Source organism: Zymoseptoria tritici, chromosome 18 (assembly GCF_000219625.1).
Source record: "Zymoseptoria tritici IPO323 chromosome 18, whole genome shotgun sequence".
NCBI classification, from domain to species: domain Eukaryota; kingdom Fungi; phylum Ascomycota; class Dothideomycetes; order Mycosphaerellales; family Mycosphaerellaceae; genus Zymoseptoria; species Zymoseptoria tritici.
Window position 1 is genome coordinate 262,711 of NC_018201.1, and position 14,396 is coordinate 277,106.

The following is a 14,396-nucleotide window of genomic DNA, read 5'->3' on the forward strand; positions in this document are numbered from 1 at the left end:
TCGGTGGTCCGCAAGAAGTGGCCGCTGCGAACATCAGTGCAGTGCCGGCAGCAGGACAAGCGGCGAAACCATGTTGACTCTACACATTATTATTAATCTGCAGCTGTTGTGGTGCTGTCCGATGCTGAGGTCAAGGAACCGCGAATGGGCGAGTCCCGAAGAAGAAATATTGCAGCACTTGGGGGGAGGGTGTTCTGATAGAGGAAGTTATGGCAGCACCTGGGCACTTGGGGGCGCTTCGACAAAGTTATGCAAGCACCGTGGGTGCCGCGATAAAGTTATACAAGCACCGTGGGTGTCGCGATAAAGTTATGCAAGCACCGTGGGTGCCGCGATAACTTTCTCGGCGTCTGGCTTTTGAAGCCGGAGCCTTCGAAGTGTTGGCTCACATCGACAGCGACAGCAGCAGCGACAGCAACAGACACCCCCACCGCGCAGTCAGAGACGCCATGATCAATCGAGATCAACCGACCGACCAATTCTGCATGGAAAAGCTTCCCGCACCACCGAAAACACCGATTCTACGGCATCCACCACCATGACCACGCCAGCGCGGAGACATAGAGTCAAGATGAAGAGCACCTTGCACACGCATGGAGGAAGCTTGAGTACGCGTTGTAGGATTCCTCCGTCCGGAATCACGGAACCACAAGTCATGGATGCGACATTGTGATCTGTCTCACACTCTTCCTCGTCCTCCTCCTCTCCAATTACCAACAATACCTCGACTCCATCCCGCGGCGGCAAACCTCGACCATGCAGCGTCGGTTCCTCATCCCTCGGGACCATCTCACCGACACTCGTCTCGCCGAAGGAGTGGAGAATACACGTTCGCTAGAAAGAGCCACGACGGAAGAAGAGGAGGCGTACGAACTATGAAGCTTGCTTCAATTCCTGGCACACAAAGTTGAAGCACACGAGCAGAGGTATCAAGGACATCACATCTGGACAGAGGGGACCGGCGCGGGCGATTGGTCCGACGAGGATAAATACGATGAGGCCTGTAAGGACGATAACATCCTACCAACACCAGCGACCGGACAAAGCACCTTGCTGCGATTGCCTACAACCCGGACGGTGCAGAGCTGAGTGGACAGGTGGAAGAATTGGAAGACGAAGTTTCTCCGGACGTCATCCTTGACCGACCATCGGTCAAGAGAAGGAACGGGTCCTGAGCGCAAGTCGCCGACAGTACAGAGAATGACAGCCTCCCGAGCTTGTGCATAACACCGAGGGCATTTGCGCAATCAGACTGTCTGACCAGCAGAGCGCGAAAACGAGCAGTTATGACATAGATCCTCCTCCAATGGCACATTTCCAGTTCCAGTTTCAGTTCCATGGCCATGAGCCTAAGCCCGTGGCAGGGAAGATCTTCGCCGAACCAGCCGTGGCCAGGACTTGCTCCCGATCGCGAGCCCGGAGACTAGGAGGAAGAGGAAGAACGGTCCGTTAAAGGTGGAAACGAGACTCCCTCGATACCTGTTCATTCTCATGTGCAGATGTGCCCCCAAACAACCGCTTTTCAAGACAATCGAAAGGGTCGAGAACATTGGCACTGGGCGGAACGGAGGAATTGAACGAGATGGAGAAGACGATGACGAATATGTTCAACGAACCGCAGCGCCCGTCGCATGACGCGAATACGAACTCAGGAACTGTCCATTCACAGCGCGCCTTCGCACATTCAGCTATCAAGAACGCAAGACGAGGGCGCCGGTGCATTGCGCATCCCGGCGTTGACGCTTACTTATTATGGATCATGCTCATTCTCTTTGCATTCCATGCCAGCTTTCTTGTTCTCAGATTCGCTCGTGGTTCACCCGATTGAGATGAAAAGTCCGCCTAACGTTCCACAACTCACTGTACGGCCGTCGCTGAGGGCTGCAATGCCACGAGAGTACATAGGATGCTCGGCGTTCTCATGCTTTACAGCAACCGACCGTGGTTTGATCCACAGCCGTTATGATGAGGTTGGCATCTGCTCAATCGATTTCGTAACAGAAACTCTCCCTGAACGACGTTCGCTCGTCTGGCCTGCGCGCTCGTGGTGGTGGTGGCGGAGCAGAATGCAACACGAGCAGCAAGTCCAGGGAATGGCGTTCGGCCGCTCGACTATCCCACCGACCACAGCTGGTACGGTGCCCCTCGCGTTCCACCATCCATCGACTATTTCGGCCTCAGCACAGATCAGGGACGTTGGCCCTCTCCTCCACGCCGGATACCTCGAAAGGGAGCGGAACACTTCAGGCAAATGGCGATAAGGAAATGCTGGACGGGTCCTATGAGACGTCGCCGAATGCTCCCCTTTATGGAGCTCAATCGACGATGGTCGTCCAACTAGTCCGCTTCGAGCCAACGACGACCGCATAGATCGACTCGTGGACCAGCTCGTCGTCTGCCACACCCACGTTTCCGACATGAACAATGACTCCTTGAGAGCGCAACCCACGCAGATCATGAGGACGACCCACGAACTAAGCGAAATCCTGTGCTTCCCGGCCCTACGCATGATGTCGATGGAGCAATTCCCTTCGGTGAGTCGTCAGAACGCAAGATTGTCCTTGAGAAGGTGCCAATTCTGGCCGGTTCTCGGTACTTGATCCCTGGTTGGAAGACCTTTGTGGAAGTGTCTCACGCTGCTGCTCTCTCAGGTCTCCGCTCTCTCCGGCCCCTGAACCTCCAATCTCGTCTACCGAAGAAAGCAGTATTAACGCATTGCGGCATCCCCCCAAACGTCGGGGCGGCACCCTTAGCAGTCCCAAACAGGCGAACCTGTTACCAGATAGATGTCTGTTCCTGCCGGCAGCCACTATCACGAGTCCCGGTTTCTACGGTCCGCGCAGCCCGATACCTCCCACGGAGTCTTGCAAACGTCACTGCCTGGCAGAGGAGGATGCTTTCATAGCTATCAAGCCCATCTGGAGAAGCTCATCCATCGCCGGCGCTCTCATCGTCCCTCAAAGCGACGTCAACGGCGGTTCGCTTAAGAGGTTCATGCATCCTCACAATTGCGGTTTGGGTGTGCGAGTCAGGATAGGTTGGTCTGGCGCTCTGTGGCGAGAGGGTCAGAAGCTTCGTCGTCACATCTTGAATCCAAACCAACTATCATCTGAACTGATACTGAAGGCGCTTGCGGAAACCGGTCAATAGTCGACCCGGTTCGAGGCGCCGCCATTGCGACTGGTAACAATCTCAGCGGCCACAGCCCGAACGCTTTCCATTTTCTCTCTTCTGTCTTCATGCCTCCGCCCTACCGTCCTAGCCAACCACAACCCCTCGCGGTTGAAAACCACGCCGGGACAATATTAGCCGTCCACATCGACAGTGCCAACCCAACCGGCTGCCACCCGCAACACTTACGAGGAGTCTGCCTCGGCGGCACCACCGATAGCATCCCCAGCTGCAAGACTTGAAATCGCCTGATCCGCGGATACGAGGGACATAGGTAACTTGAACTGAACGGCTAGTGAAGATGTAAAAGAGTGGGCGAGTCTGTTCGCCAGACAATGGAAATTGCTCGTTCGAGCCCCGCCCATTCGCTGAGGGACTTTGACGTGCTAATGGCAGAAGCAGCAGCGGCATGGTCAGACCATGACTTGTCGGCTTCTCGACGACTTCACCGGTCCGATGCACGCATCCCTCGGCAAGTGGAAAGAGACGGCCGATACGGTCGACGCTCGCTCCGCAGTTCGACGGATAAACTGACTGTCTCGACTTTTGGACGAGGATTCCCTAAGGACTATGGCCGAGCAGCGAGTCCCGCGCGCAGAGCTAATGGCGAGGACAAGAAGGTCGTGATAGGAGCCGCTGCATCGATTCTGAGCATGGCTGTCGACGGCCTCTTCAAAAGGACCAAGAAGACCGAACTCGGGTCAGCGTCCCACGAGAAGCATCTCCACGCAAACCAACGTCTGCCGTCGTACGAACTGGGGTTGCGCAGCGACAGACCGAGCTCGAGCTTCGCTCAAAGCGCGCACAGCAAGCTCCGCAGGAAAACGCCGAGACGCAAGAGACAATGGCTCAAATGCTCAGAAGTCCGCCAGTTTCAGAGATGAGAGAGATCGCAGGATCTGCTAAGGTGTTCTTCATGCATCATCTTCATGCATCTTCTAGTCACCTTACCTGGATCCCATCGCCTGGATATCATCGCCTAGTCGGCTTACCTGGATCCCATCGCCTGTCCGGATCGCCTGTCTCACATCGTCGTCCCACTGTACTGCACTTTGTTCTTCGTCATACGTATCAACAATCCCGTCGGGAGATGTCGCGGTGCCGCCAATACTGTTGGCATCAGCGCCGAACCGCTCATGCTGAGTACGCTGAACTTCACGGCGGACGCCGCACTTGCCATTCCGCTTGTCGGTCTTGTGTCAGTTCATATGGCCGTGCGGGCCACTTGGAGTTTCACATCGATGTAATCTTGGGCTGAGTAGAGTGGCCGTGATTCATCTCATGCTCATGAGAATCAGGGGCGTTCCAATGCCTGACGAACGTCGTCATTCTCTGCGATTTCGCCCAGCTCGTTGCCGCATGAGCGAACATGCACGAGACTTCGAGCTTGAAGCTGTGTTCGGAGAGAGCGCGCGATCAGGGACACAAGTCGTAGGATCCTCGGGAACCACTGCGGCCGCAATTCGTTCAGTCGTCTGGTGGGACGTGGCATCGCCCAGAAGCATCGTCTCTAGCTTCTACTCCGCTTCTTAAATGCTCCTGCAGGGCTACACCTCTCTACAAGCCCTAGTCCGCAAAGTGAAACCATCCACAGCGGTGCTCGCGCCTCATCCGAAGGTATGCTACTGCTCCGTTCTGCCAACCCACTCGTAGCGAGGAGTGGGTCAGCGTCTCTGGACTCTCACAATAAGAACGATTGCTCCTCCGATCCTGGTGCATCCGTTTCCGAGTGCGCCTACAAAGCAGACATAATGTACGCGGCTCCCGCTTTTGTATCTGTCCGCCGTTTGCAAAGGAACAACAAAGCTCCAACGACCTATGAATCTCCGCGGTCTGCCATTACTTGCCCTTATCAGTCAACAAGGCTTCGAAAACATCTACCTCGTCGCATCATTCCAGAACCGGACAGCCGCCTGTTCAAGATCTCCGAGCTCAGAAATGCGCCCAGATCCATCGCCAGCGCCAACTCCAAACGTTTCTACACCAGCATCGCCCGCGCAAGAAGCTCCCAAGGAGCGAGACAAACTCGACCTGGCAAAGCGTACTGTCTCTACAGCAGAGACAAACACAGCCAGCACGCTATTCGGAGGTGCCGGAGCTTCTCCTTTCGATGCAATAGGTACACTGCGAAAAGGGCCGACGGAGCGCTGAGAGGTGTAGACGGGACAAGGAGAGGGGTGATCGGCCAGGCCGTGTGCGTTATCGCACCGTGGTAATGCGGTGAGGAAACTTGGCTGAGCATCGATACGGATTTCAGCAATACACCGGGACCGAGTCGGTAACTATTCGGATCGCTGACTCGCTGTCACTCTCGTGATCAAGCGGACGCTCTTCTAGAACAAAATCCGCCGCGATGACAGCATCCGCAGCGAAGTCGACGATGCCCTCGACGAGACCGACCTACGGCGAACCTATTCAGATCCAGGCTATCCTCTAGACTCTCGTTGATGCATTAACAACATGTCGCCAGACCAGTCCGTACAACTGCGCCTCCCCAGGGGTGGCGATCCGAGAGAGCAAGGAAGCTCCACAAGCTAAAGGGCATAAAGGCCACGAGTTGATCCGTTGAACAGCGCAGCATCGCAGACCATAGGGTGCCTTCGTGGAACATTCCGGTCGACTCCAGGCTTGTGTCTTTAGAACTCTATCGTTCGAGGACCAAACTGAGCTGCTTGCCTTAGCTGGTTCTTGATAGATTGCACGGTTTCGATTATGAAGAATTGCGAAGAGTCCTGACGGAGTTGGAGTCCAGTGCGGCTGCGGCTTGCTCTGCAAAGAAAGCGTCCGTCAAGGCTCTCTGTTGTAGCTGCCGACATCCGGATCTCGATTTGGACATGCGGCTGTCTTGAAACGCGGAGGGAACAGCCGGTGCTCGGTAATGTCCAGGATGTCGATCGGGACTGGTACGGGTATCACGAGACTCTGTACAGCTCGGATGGTGCCACAGATTGCTCTCGTTTGCTGTGATTGCTGTTCCTGCCGGGCTCCAATCCAGATCTGGCCGAGCGAAGCATAAGCCATGCTCCAGAAGCACCAGGCTGTACAGTGTTTTCAATTGCCAATCTGCGGTCGGCGCATCGATTTAATTCGGTGTGGTTTCCGAACAGAACCAAAGAGAGTCTCGAGAAGCGTTTTCCTCGGGCTGGACACTACCAGCTGGCAGAATGCTCGTGCGTAGGATGGACAGAGCACAGAACTTCAGCTCCAAGTGGAAATCTGCGAGTGTTGAACCGACAAAAAGCCGGAGGTCTTTCGGCGGCGAGAATCCTTCGCTTGCGAAACGACACCTCTGCCGTGTTCGTTGCTCACGCGAAGACGAGCAGGGCTGACGCACCAAGTTCCAGGTCATCAACAGTCATCAAAAGTCATCAAAAGTCGGTCAAGTCGTCAAAGTCAGCAAAGTCGTTAAAAGTCATCCAAGTCATTACAATCGGATTAAAGTCGGCCAAGTCGGATCAAAGTCGGATCAAAGTCGGCCAGGTCATTGCCTCCCCCAACTCTCCGCCTCCCTTAACTCTCCACCTCCCCCAACTTATCTGAGGTCGACTACTTAGCGGAAGTACCGTGTCGTCAGGCCTAGATCTTTCTATGCGACGGCGACCATCTTCACACATGCTTGTATTTGCAAGGCGCATCCACTCATTCCGATCGGATGGGCAAACTAAGAGCCTGGAACATACATTCAGCTGCTTCTCCGCTATCAAGAGGAACCGAGGCAGTATGTTTAAGAACTGGAGACACCGAGTCGCCGGACATGTCGCAAAAGCCTTCACTGTGTCCTCAAGCTTCTAATCTCGGCTCCTAGTGGCACCGGATCAAGAAATGAAACACCCGTGTCCTTTGCCAGGCCGTGGTGTGTTGACAATAGATCGGCTCGAGAGGGGTTCTCCGGGGAATCTAGGGTGTAAATAGCTTCCGAGGGAGAGGTAGTTACAGTGTTCTTGATGGTGTGGTGGATTTGGTTAATGGTGGTGGTTGGTGTGGTTACCGGTTGGTTTGGTGAGCGATTTCTCGTCTGTTAGTGGTAGTGGTGAGGATTCACGTGTATACCGGTAACCAACCGGAAGTAGCTCCGAACTAATAGGATCAATAGATATACGGCCAAGCCGTGAACCTCCTTTTCACGCTTCACGCGTTGTTGTATACCATGCTCTTGCCATTGCCCTTATTGCCCTCATTTACCACCTCTTAATGCACCAAAACCATGCCCTTCTAATGGCTAGTGACCTCCACTAGCGCCACAGATAACATCATCCTCAATCCCTTAAACCCCCTCTTCGACAAGCCCTCATTGCCTGACCATATTACTATCAATGGCGTAAGATATATGCGTTAGCTTGAGTTCGCGAGTAGCAAGAGCCTCCGGAAACGCAAGAGCGAGATATGGAACAATGGCGAGCAGCTAGTGCATCCGAACGGTAAATCGCACTACTTCTGTTACCTCTGTAAGGATTAGAGAAGGAAGCAGCTGCTGCTAGTGCTTAATAGCAATTAAGGCCCTTTAATACATATATTAAAGACTTATAGCATCGACAAGGAAGGGTGTTAAGTAAAGAAGGAAGCTCACAAGGGCATAGTTACCTCTATAGTGTCGGTAGTAACGAGCAACAGCCTAGAGCGTTTTAAGCACCTCCTTATGCGCTGGATTGTGTATTGCCATATCGCCTTCTACATACTCGAGAACGAGTACTTCCGTGCTCTTGTATCCTTTATAAACAAGGGCCTCGCAGGCTACATACCTCGTGCGTCGTCGACGATTCGATCGTAGGTAATAGCTGAGTATTAGGCTCGGAAGAAGGCGTTGGTAGTAGAGCTAAAGGAGGCACTAAGCAATGTGCACATATTATTCGATAGCTGGACGAGTCCGAACGGCTATGCGATATTTAGTGTGTCCGCTTACTTCGTCGACAAGAGCGGTAAAAGGAGGACCGAGAGGTTGGCGTTTAGAAGGCTCCGCGGTAAGCACACTAGAGTTAATATCTCTGTGCTACTGTTGGAGGTTATTAAGGAATATAGCATTAAGAAACACACCGGATACTTCATGGCCGACAATGGCTCTAACAACGACCCTACTATCGATGCAGTCCTTAAGCACCTATATCTAAACCGCACCGCCAAATAGCGCAAGGGCAAGCGGCTCCGGTGCCTTAGCCACATTAATAACCTTATTGCTAAGGCTATATTGCTCGGCAAGGGCAGTAGTAAAGCAATAAAGGAATTAGAGCGGCAGGTCGAGAAGGGCGCTCTCGAGGCGGTAGAGGCGTTCTAGCGTAACCGTAGAGCTATTAGAAAGCTACACAACATCGTCTAGTAGATAAGGGCGTCGACGCAGAGGATAGAGTCGTTTATGGAGGTTTAGTGCACTAGCGCGGCGGTAATATTTAATAATTTGAAGGTAAGTAAATCCAACCTTAGAAGTTTTGAGAATCTCGAGATTTGACGCTAGTAGAGCTCGAGCTGTGCGGGAACGGCCGAAATTCGTTAGCGGCTGCTCTAATTAGCTCCCCTATACGCTAGGGAGCAGCCGTCAGAATTTCGGCCGTCCCCGTAGAGCCGCAACCCCCGCTAAGAATACTAACTTTAAGATACACACCTTCTTCCTTTAACTAACCACACCCTTACAGCTCATCTAAGACAACTCTACACGCTAGAACTCCTTCTACTACATGCTCGGCCGAGCGTAGAGTGTAAGGGAACGCCTTACAGAGTTCTGTAGGCTCTTCTGAACCGACCGCACCGTCCGAGACAACACCCTTACCGCGAACGATTAGCAGCAGATTAACCGACTTCACAACGCCTTCTACGTCTTCGAACTTACTATAATAACCACTTAGGGCAACAAGAAGCACCTCTTCGAGTAGTATCTAACGCTTTAGTTTACGCTCGACTACACCTCTAAGTTCTTAGCCGAATTTAAGGAGGAAGCCCTAGTTGACGAGCAGTTTAACTACCTCTTAGCTTGCTGTGACTACGCATAGCTAAAGGCTGAGAAGTATTAGAAACTCGCCGATAAGATGCTAATAGTATATGCTGCTGTTGTCCTTAATCCGACACTAAAGATGGGCTAGTTCGAGGACATTTAGCTTCATAGCACCGCTAAACAATAGGGCTATATTAAGCAGGTTCGAGAGCTTGTTATTAACCTTTGGATTAGTGACTACCGCCCTTCTACCACCCCCCCTTCTACCGCCGCTACCTCCACCGCACGCGTTCTTAAGAGCGACGACCTATTCGATCACCTCCGTAACTTCAAACGACGTAAACTCAACACCCCCTTCGCACGCGTCGATCCCCTCGATAACTACATATTAACCGACTGTATACAAGACACGACAACCGAGCCCCTTAACCTCCTTCAATACTGGTTTAAACGCCGGCATACAGAGCCAGAGCTCGCTCGCATAGCGTTCGATTCCTTAGCCATTCTAATTATAAGTAATAAGGATGAACGAGCCTTCTTAGCTGGCAGGGACTTGATAGGATACCGTCGTTCACGACTACAAGAGGATACTATTAAGGCATGCAACTGTTTAAGGAGCTAGTATAGACCACCATCTAAGGGATCAAATAATACAGAGCAAGAGCTGGTGCAATATAAATACGCGAAGAAGGGTAACATTAGCTCGCTAAGAGTCGTTCAAGAGCATGAGAAAATTAACGCTATATAGACAGATACAACACCAGCAGATACACTAGCAATTTGAGGCATTTGAGCTTCATTTTTTAAGCTCCTTCCTAATCCGGTAATGGTCACCAGTTGGTGCTGTTGGTAAGCGATTTCTCAGCTGTTGGTGGTGGTGGTGAGGGCCCTACCTCTACCAGTAACCACACCATCAAGAACACTGGGTAGTTATACGTAACGAAGTGCCAAATATTAAAAGACCAAGTTCTCCGGTGTCGGGATTATAGCTGAGGATTCGTTCCCGCTAGTCGACCAGGCGTACGTCGACGAGAGGTGGGTGCTGATGAGCAGTGGATCCTGGAGGTCCAAGTTGGGTAGACAAAGAGACCTCAGGAAGTGATGGCTCAGCAAGGAAACTGAGGCCTAGCAGTGCTCCGATAAAATCTTAAAATCTTATCGCAACATCACCTGCCCAATCTTGCCAGCCCGGCATCGGAAATTATAGCAGCACCACCTGCCAGCTTCAGGTCTGTTAGCGGGCACTGCCTCAGACATGCGGCGACCTACGTGTCCACGAACAGTCAGCCGAGACAAGCTCCTTTGGCCTGGAAGCGTACAAGATTTGATTTCAGGCGTGTCAAGAGTCTTCTTGTCGTCGACTCTGCAAATGGTGGTTGAGCTGGCAATTGGTGCTGGTAGAGAACGAGCTTTAGTACGTGAGTCGTGTTGCGGGATAAGCTGTACTGGGTAGTCTGACTGACAGTTGGTGCTGGGAGAGAAAGAGTCTCGGTACGTGAACTGTGCTGCGGGCTGAGCTGCTGCGCATCAAATAGAGATACCGCGCCGACCACCTCGCCAGCAGCAGCCACAACGACAGGCACCGCCTTCTTCCGCCCTCGCTTGCCCGCCGCCGTCTTCCCCGGCTCCGGATCCCGTCATTTCCGATCAATCGGCGCGGTCTCTTCCACGAAGCTCTCGACGAAGATTGTCATGGCACTCGTCGCCGCCTGTCTTCTGGGTCTGCGCGCTGGTTTGGCATGTCATCTACCGTCTCGCTTAATCCAATTCTCACCAACTCACTCCACACCAGCCTGGATCCAATTCTCATCAACTCATTTCACGCCAGCCTGTCAGCGGCGGTCCGTTGTCGACCAGTGTACAGCTTCCCGCTGAATCCATGTCTCAATCATTTTACTGAGCCACACCGGCTTGTCAGCGGCGCTCGCTTGTCGAACATCTGCCTAGCATGACTGGCTCGGGGATGTCCTCAATTCGGAAGGAAGGAAAAATTTCTCCAACTCTGTTAAAATTGCATGCCATGCTGAAGCGTCGATGCTGGAGCCATAGCCGCGCTCGTTAAGTCCTACTTCTGTGCCGTAGTCGCCTTTGGCCTCGGCGGCATATGGTGAGCAGCACGTTCTGCGGTCACCAGACCTCAACAGGCGGCCGACATGCCCTCCGAGGCTTCGTCCGTGCTTTGCCGAACCCTTAAAATAGTACTTGACTTGCGCTGTTTGAATCCCAAAGGGATGCTCCGTGACCTTCAACATAAGTTAAGAGATGCTCGCATCCGGGACCTCGTGTGTTGAAATTGAATAATTAATGGAGTGATTAATTAAAGAACTAACTACTAACTTAGAGGAAGATATCCTAATATATACTATTTGGAGCTAGCCAGCCATTGCCAGCCACCGTATTTTAACACTCCCCCTTGTTAGCTGTTCTATAGCCTCGTTAAACCCTCTATAAGGGAAGAGTACTATCTTAATCTCACTTAGCGGTATAGTGTTCCGTCAAGTATTCTATTTTAATAAAGGATTCCTACCGCGGATCCTTAAGGCTATGTTTCTTGTCCTTAGGATCGAAGTAGCTATCCCTTATCTAGCTTATCTTATAAATCTAACGTATAGTGTGTCTAATGTAGTAGTTCTCGTCGATTTCGATGCTAGTATTATCGTATTAGGCCTATTCTATAGTGTCGCTAATAAAGTCGTTATAGATGTTGCCTATAAACACTTAATTAATGCGCTAGGTAGCCCTAATTTTGTTGTAGAACCGGACGATGCTTCTATAGACTTCGTTTAGCTTAACACTCTTATAGCGGCGTATAAGGCTCCCGCTATTATAGTCGTAGATAAAGAGATTCTTACTATACTTACTAGGGCTACTAGGCCGGCGACGAGGAACACCTGTACGCGGTGCCGGCTACGAACCTGCGATACTATCGCAGAGCTAAGTTTCCTCCGGAGGATTGGAGAGGCCGTCGATCCCTCTTCCCTTACAACAACAACACGACCTAGAGGTACGCCTCCCCTCGAAAATACAAGCTACAACAGAACGCTAGTACGATTCGAACGAATAGCTCTCTACGCTACGAACGAGAAGAAGAAGAAGAAGAAGAGGCAGTCTACTCTATCCTATACGCGCATCTCCTCGAAATCCGAACCGAACCGCACCTCTTTCCCTCTAGAGATTCGGGTCCTCTACGGATAAGTGCACTTTAAAGAGCTAGAACAACGGTGGAATCCACAACTCTACGATTAACCTGCGTTGTCGTAGATAGAACTGCTACTACGATACTACAAAGGCGTATTAAGGACAAGAGAAGATAGCGAGTTAGATAGCTGCTTGCGCATCTGCGTCGCTCCTGCACTACTTTTGCAATGCAATGCATTTCCTCTCTCTTTCGAATTCGTAGTGTACGTGCGAAGCGGAAGGATCCGCTGAAAATTCTGCAAAAGCTTAGCGCGAAAACTCTGCAGCTCCGGCTGTAGCAACACTCTTTTAGATTTCCTTTGTCTTGCGTTTGTTTTAAAGTCTTTTAGCACTGCCTTAGGCACGGGGTTTCCCCTAAGGTTAAAGAATACCGAAGAATCTAATTGTAAATAGATCTACCGCCTTGCCTCTAGGGCAAGGCCGTCCTACATAGTCTTGGACTCCGAAAGGACGTAAATGGAACAAACAAACAAACAAACAAACAAACTAGGGCTACTAACGATCGTAAACGCCTATATATACTAGGGAATTTAACGCTAGTTGCTGTCGGTAATCTAGTTAGCTTAAGGGCTTTTTATAAGGGCAATCTAGGTCTTAGGAGTATAGGCGTTAAGTAGCTTCTGTCTAGTTTTAGATACGGTATAAAAAGCGCTCTAAAGATCCGAGTATTTAACGTCCTTATAGGCGGTTGCCTAGCTAGTACGTTCTTAGTCCGATAGGAAGTAGAGTAGTTTAGGGTAAATATATAGCCCTCTCGATCCGTATTTCTCTTTCGATCTACTTTTAAACACTTAGAGCATTCTAGCTATTTCGCGGCAGTCCTTTAATTGCTCGGTAGCTATAAAGTAGTCGCGGTAGATTCTTTTAATTGCTTCTTTACTAAGAACACTAAAATCTACGCCGCTAAGGTTTTCCGGTAGTAGTAGACGCCTCTATTTAATCCTTTAGCGAAGGACTCGGCTAGGTGCAGTATCTAGAAAGTTAGCTATATTAGACATAGGAAGCGACTAGTCTAAGTTAATCCTTCTTAGTATAGGGCGGCTAAATTCGTTTTCCGTAAGCTTCAATCTAGATTTAGTTCTATATATATAGTTTCGGTAGAAATAGAAGTCTTCTATAGTTACGGATGTTTATAAAAGGAAGTAGGTTTAGTTTTGAAGTTAGAAAATCCTTATAGTTTAACGCTAAGGTTAGCGCCGAGGATTATATAACTCGGACTTTTACGTAAGGATTTAGGGTCGACGGCGATATCTTAATAAACGACCGGTTAACCCGTCCTTAAACTTTATATACTCGGTCCGAGGGGCGCTAACTCGGAGCTCGCTATTAAAGAAAATTAATAGCGATAATACCGACGTCGCTATCGTAGTCTTAGCGAAACTCCCCCTAGTCCGCTAACTTATTTTATGTCTTCTAGCTATTTTAGCGTTATAGCGGTAGTAGGGAGCGTTAAACTAATAGCCTTCCGGAAAGCGTAGAACTAACGATTCGGAAGTAGCTTAGTAAGACTATCCGCGATTATTTTGTCGGTCTTAACCTAGCGTAGTTCGATGTCCCCTTCTTAAACTCGCTCGCGAATAAAATATACGTTAATACTAAAGTGCTTAGATCGCGAGTAGAACGCTAGGTTCTTCGCGAGAGCTATAGCGCCTTAGTTGTCGTAGTATATAATAGTCGCCTATAGACCTTTCTCGGAGTCGGGGAGTATTTAATCGAGAAGAGACTTTAGCTAGATAGCTTCCTTAGCGGCTTACGTTTCGCCTATATATTCCGCTTTAACCGTTAATAGCGCTACTCTCGTCTATCGCTTTAACGACTAACTAATAGCTCCGCTACCTAGGCTAAATACCTAGCCGGACGTAGAGCGGCGTATCTCGATATCGCTAGCCTAGTCGGCGTCTATATAGCCGCTAAGTAGTTGTAGATCTCTATAGTATACTAGTTTAAATTAAATAGTATAACGTAGGTAAGCTATAATTCTTTCGACTAGTTTCTAGTATTCTTCGGTAGGATTAGCGTAGAACCGACTAACTATAGATATAGAGTATGCGATGTCTAGTCGAGCGCCGAGCATAGCGTATATTAGTAAGCCTACAGCTAACTAATA

At 50.5% G+C, this 14,396-nt stretch overlaps 1 protein-coding gene across 1 annotated transcript; it reads left to right on the forward strand.

Annotated features, from left to right (window-relative positions):
- Positions 1–3,560: 3,560 nt before the first annotated feature.
- MYCGRDRAFT_97885 (uncharacterized protein) lies at positions 3,561–5,322 on the forward strand (the record flags this gene model as incomplete). Its single annotated transcript, XM_003847044.1, has 4 exons — positions 3,561–4,034; positions 4,155–4,314; positions 4,825–4,924; positions 5,028–5,322. The coding sequence occupies 4 exons, from the start codon at positions 3,561–3,563 to the stop codon at positions 5,320–5,322; spliced, it is 1,029 nt and encodes a 342-aa protein (XP_003847092.1).
- Positions 5,323–14,396: the final 9,074 nt, after the last annotated feature.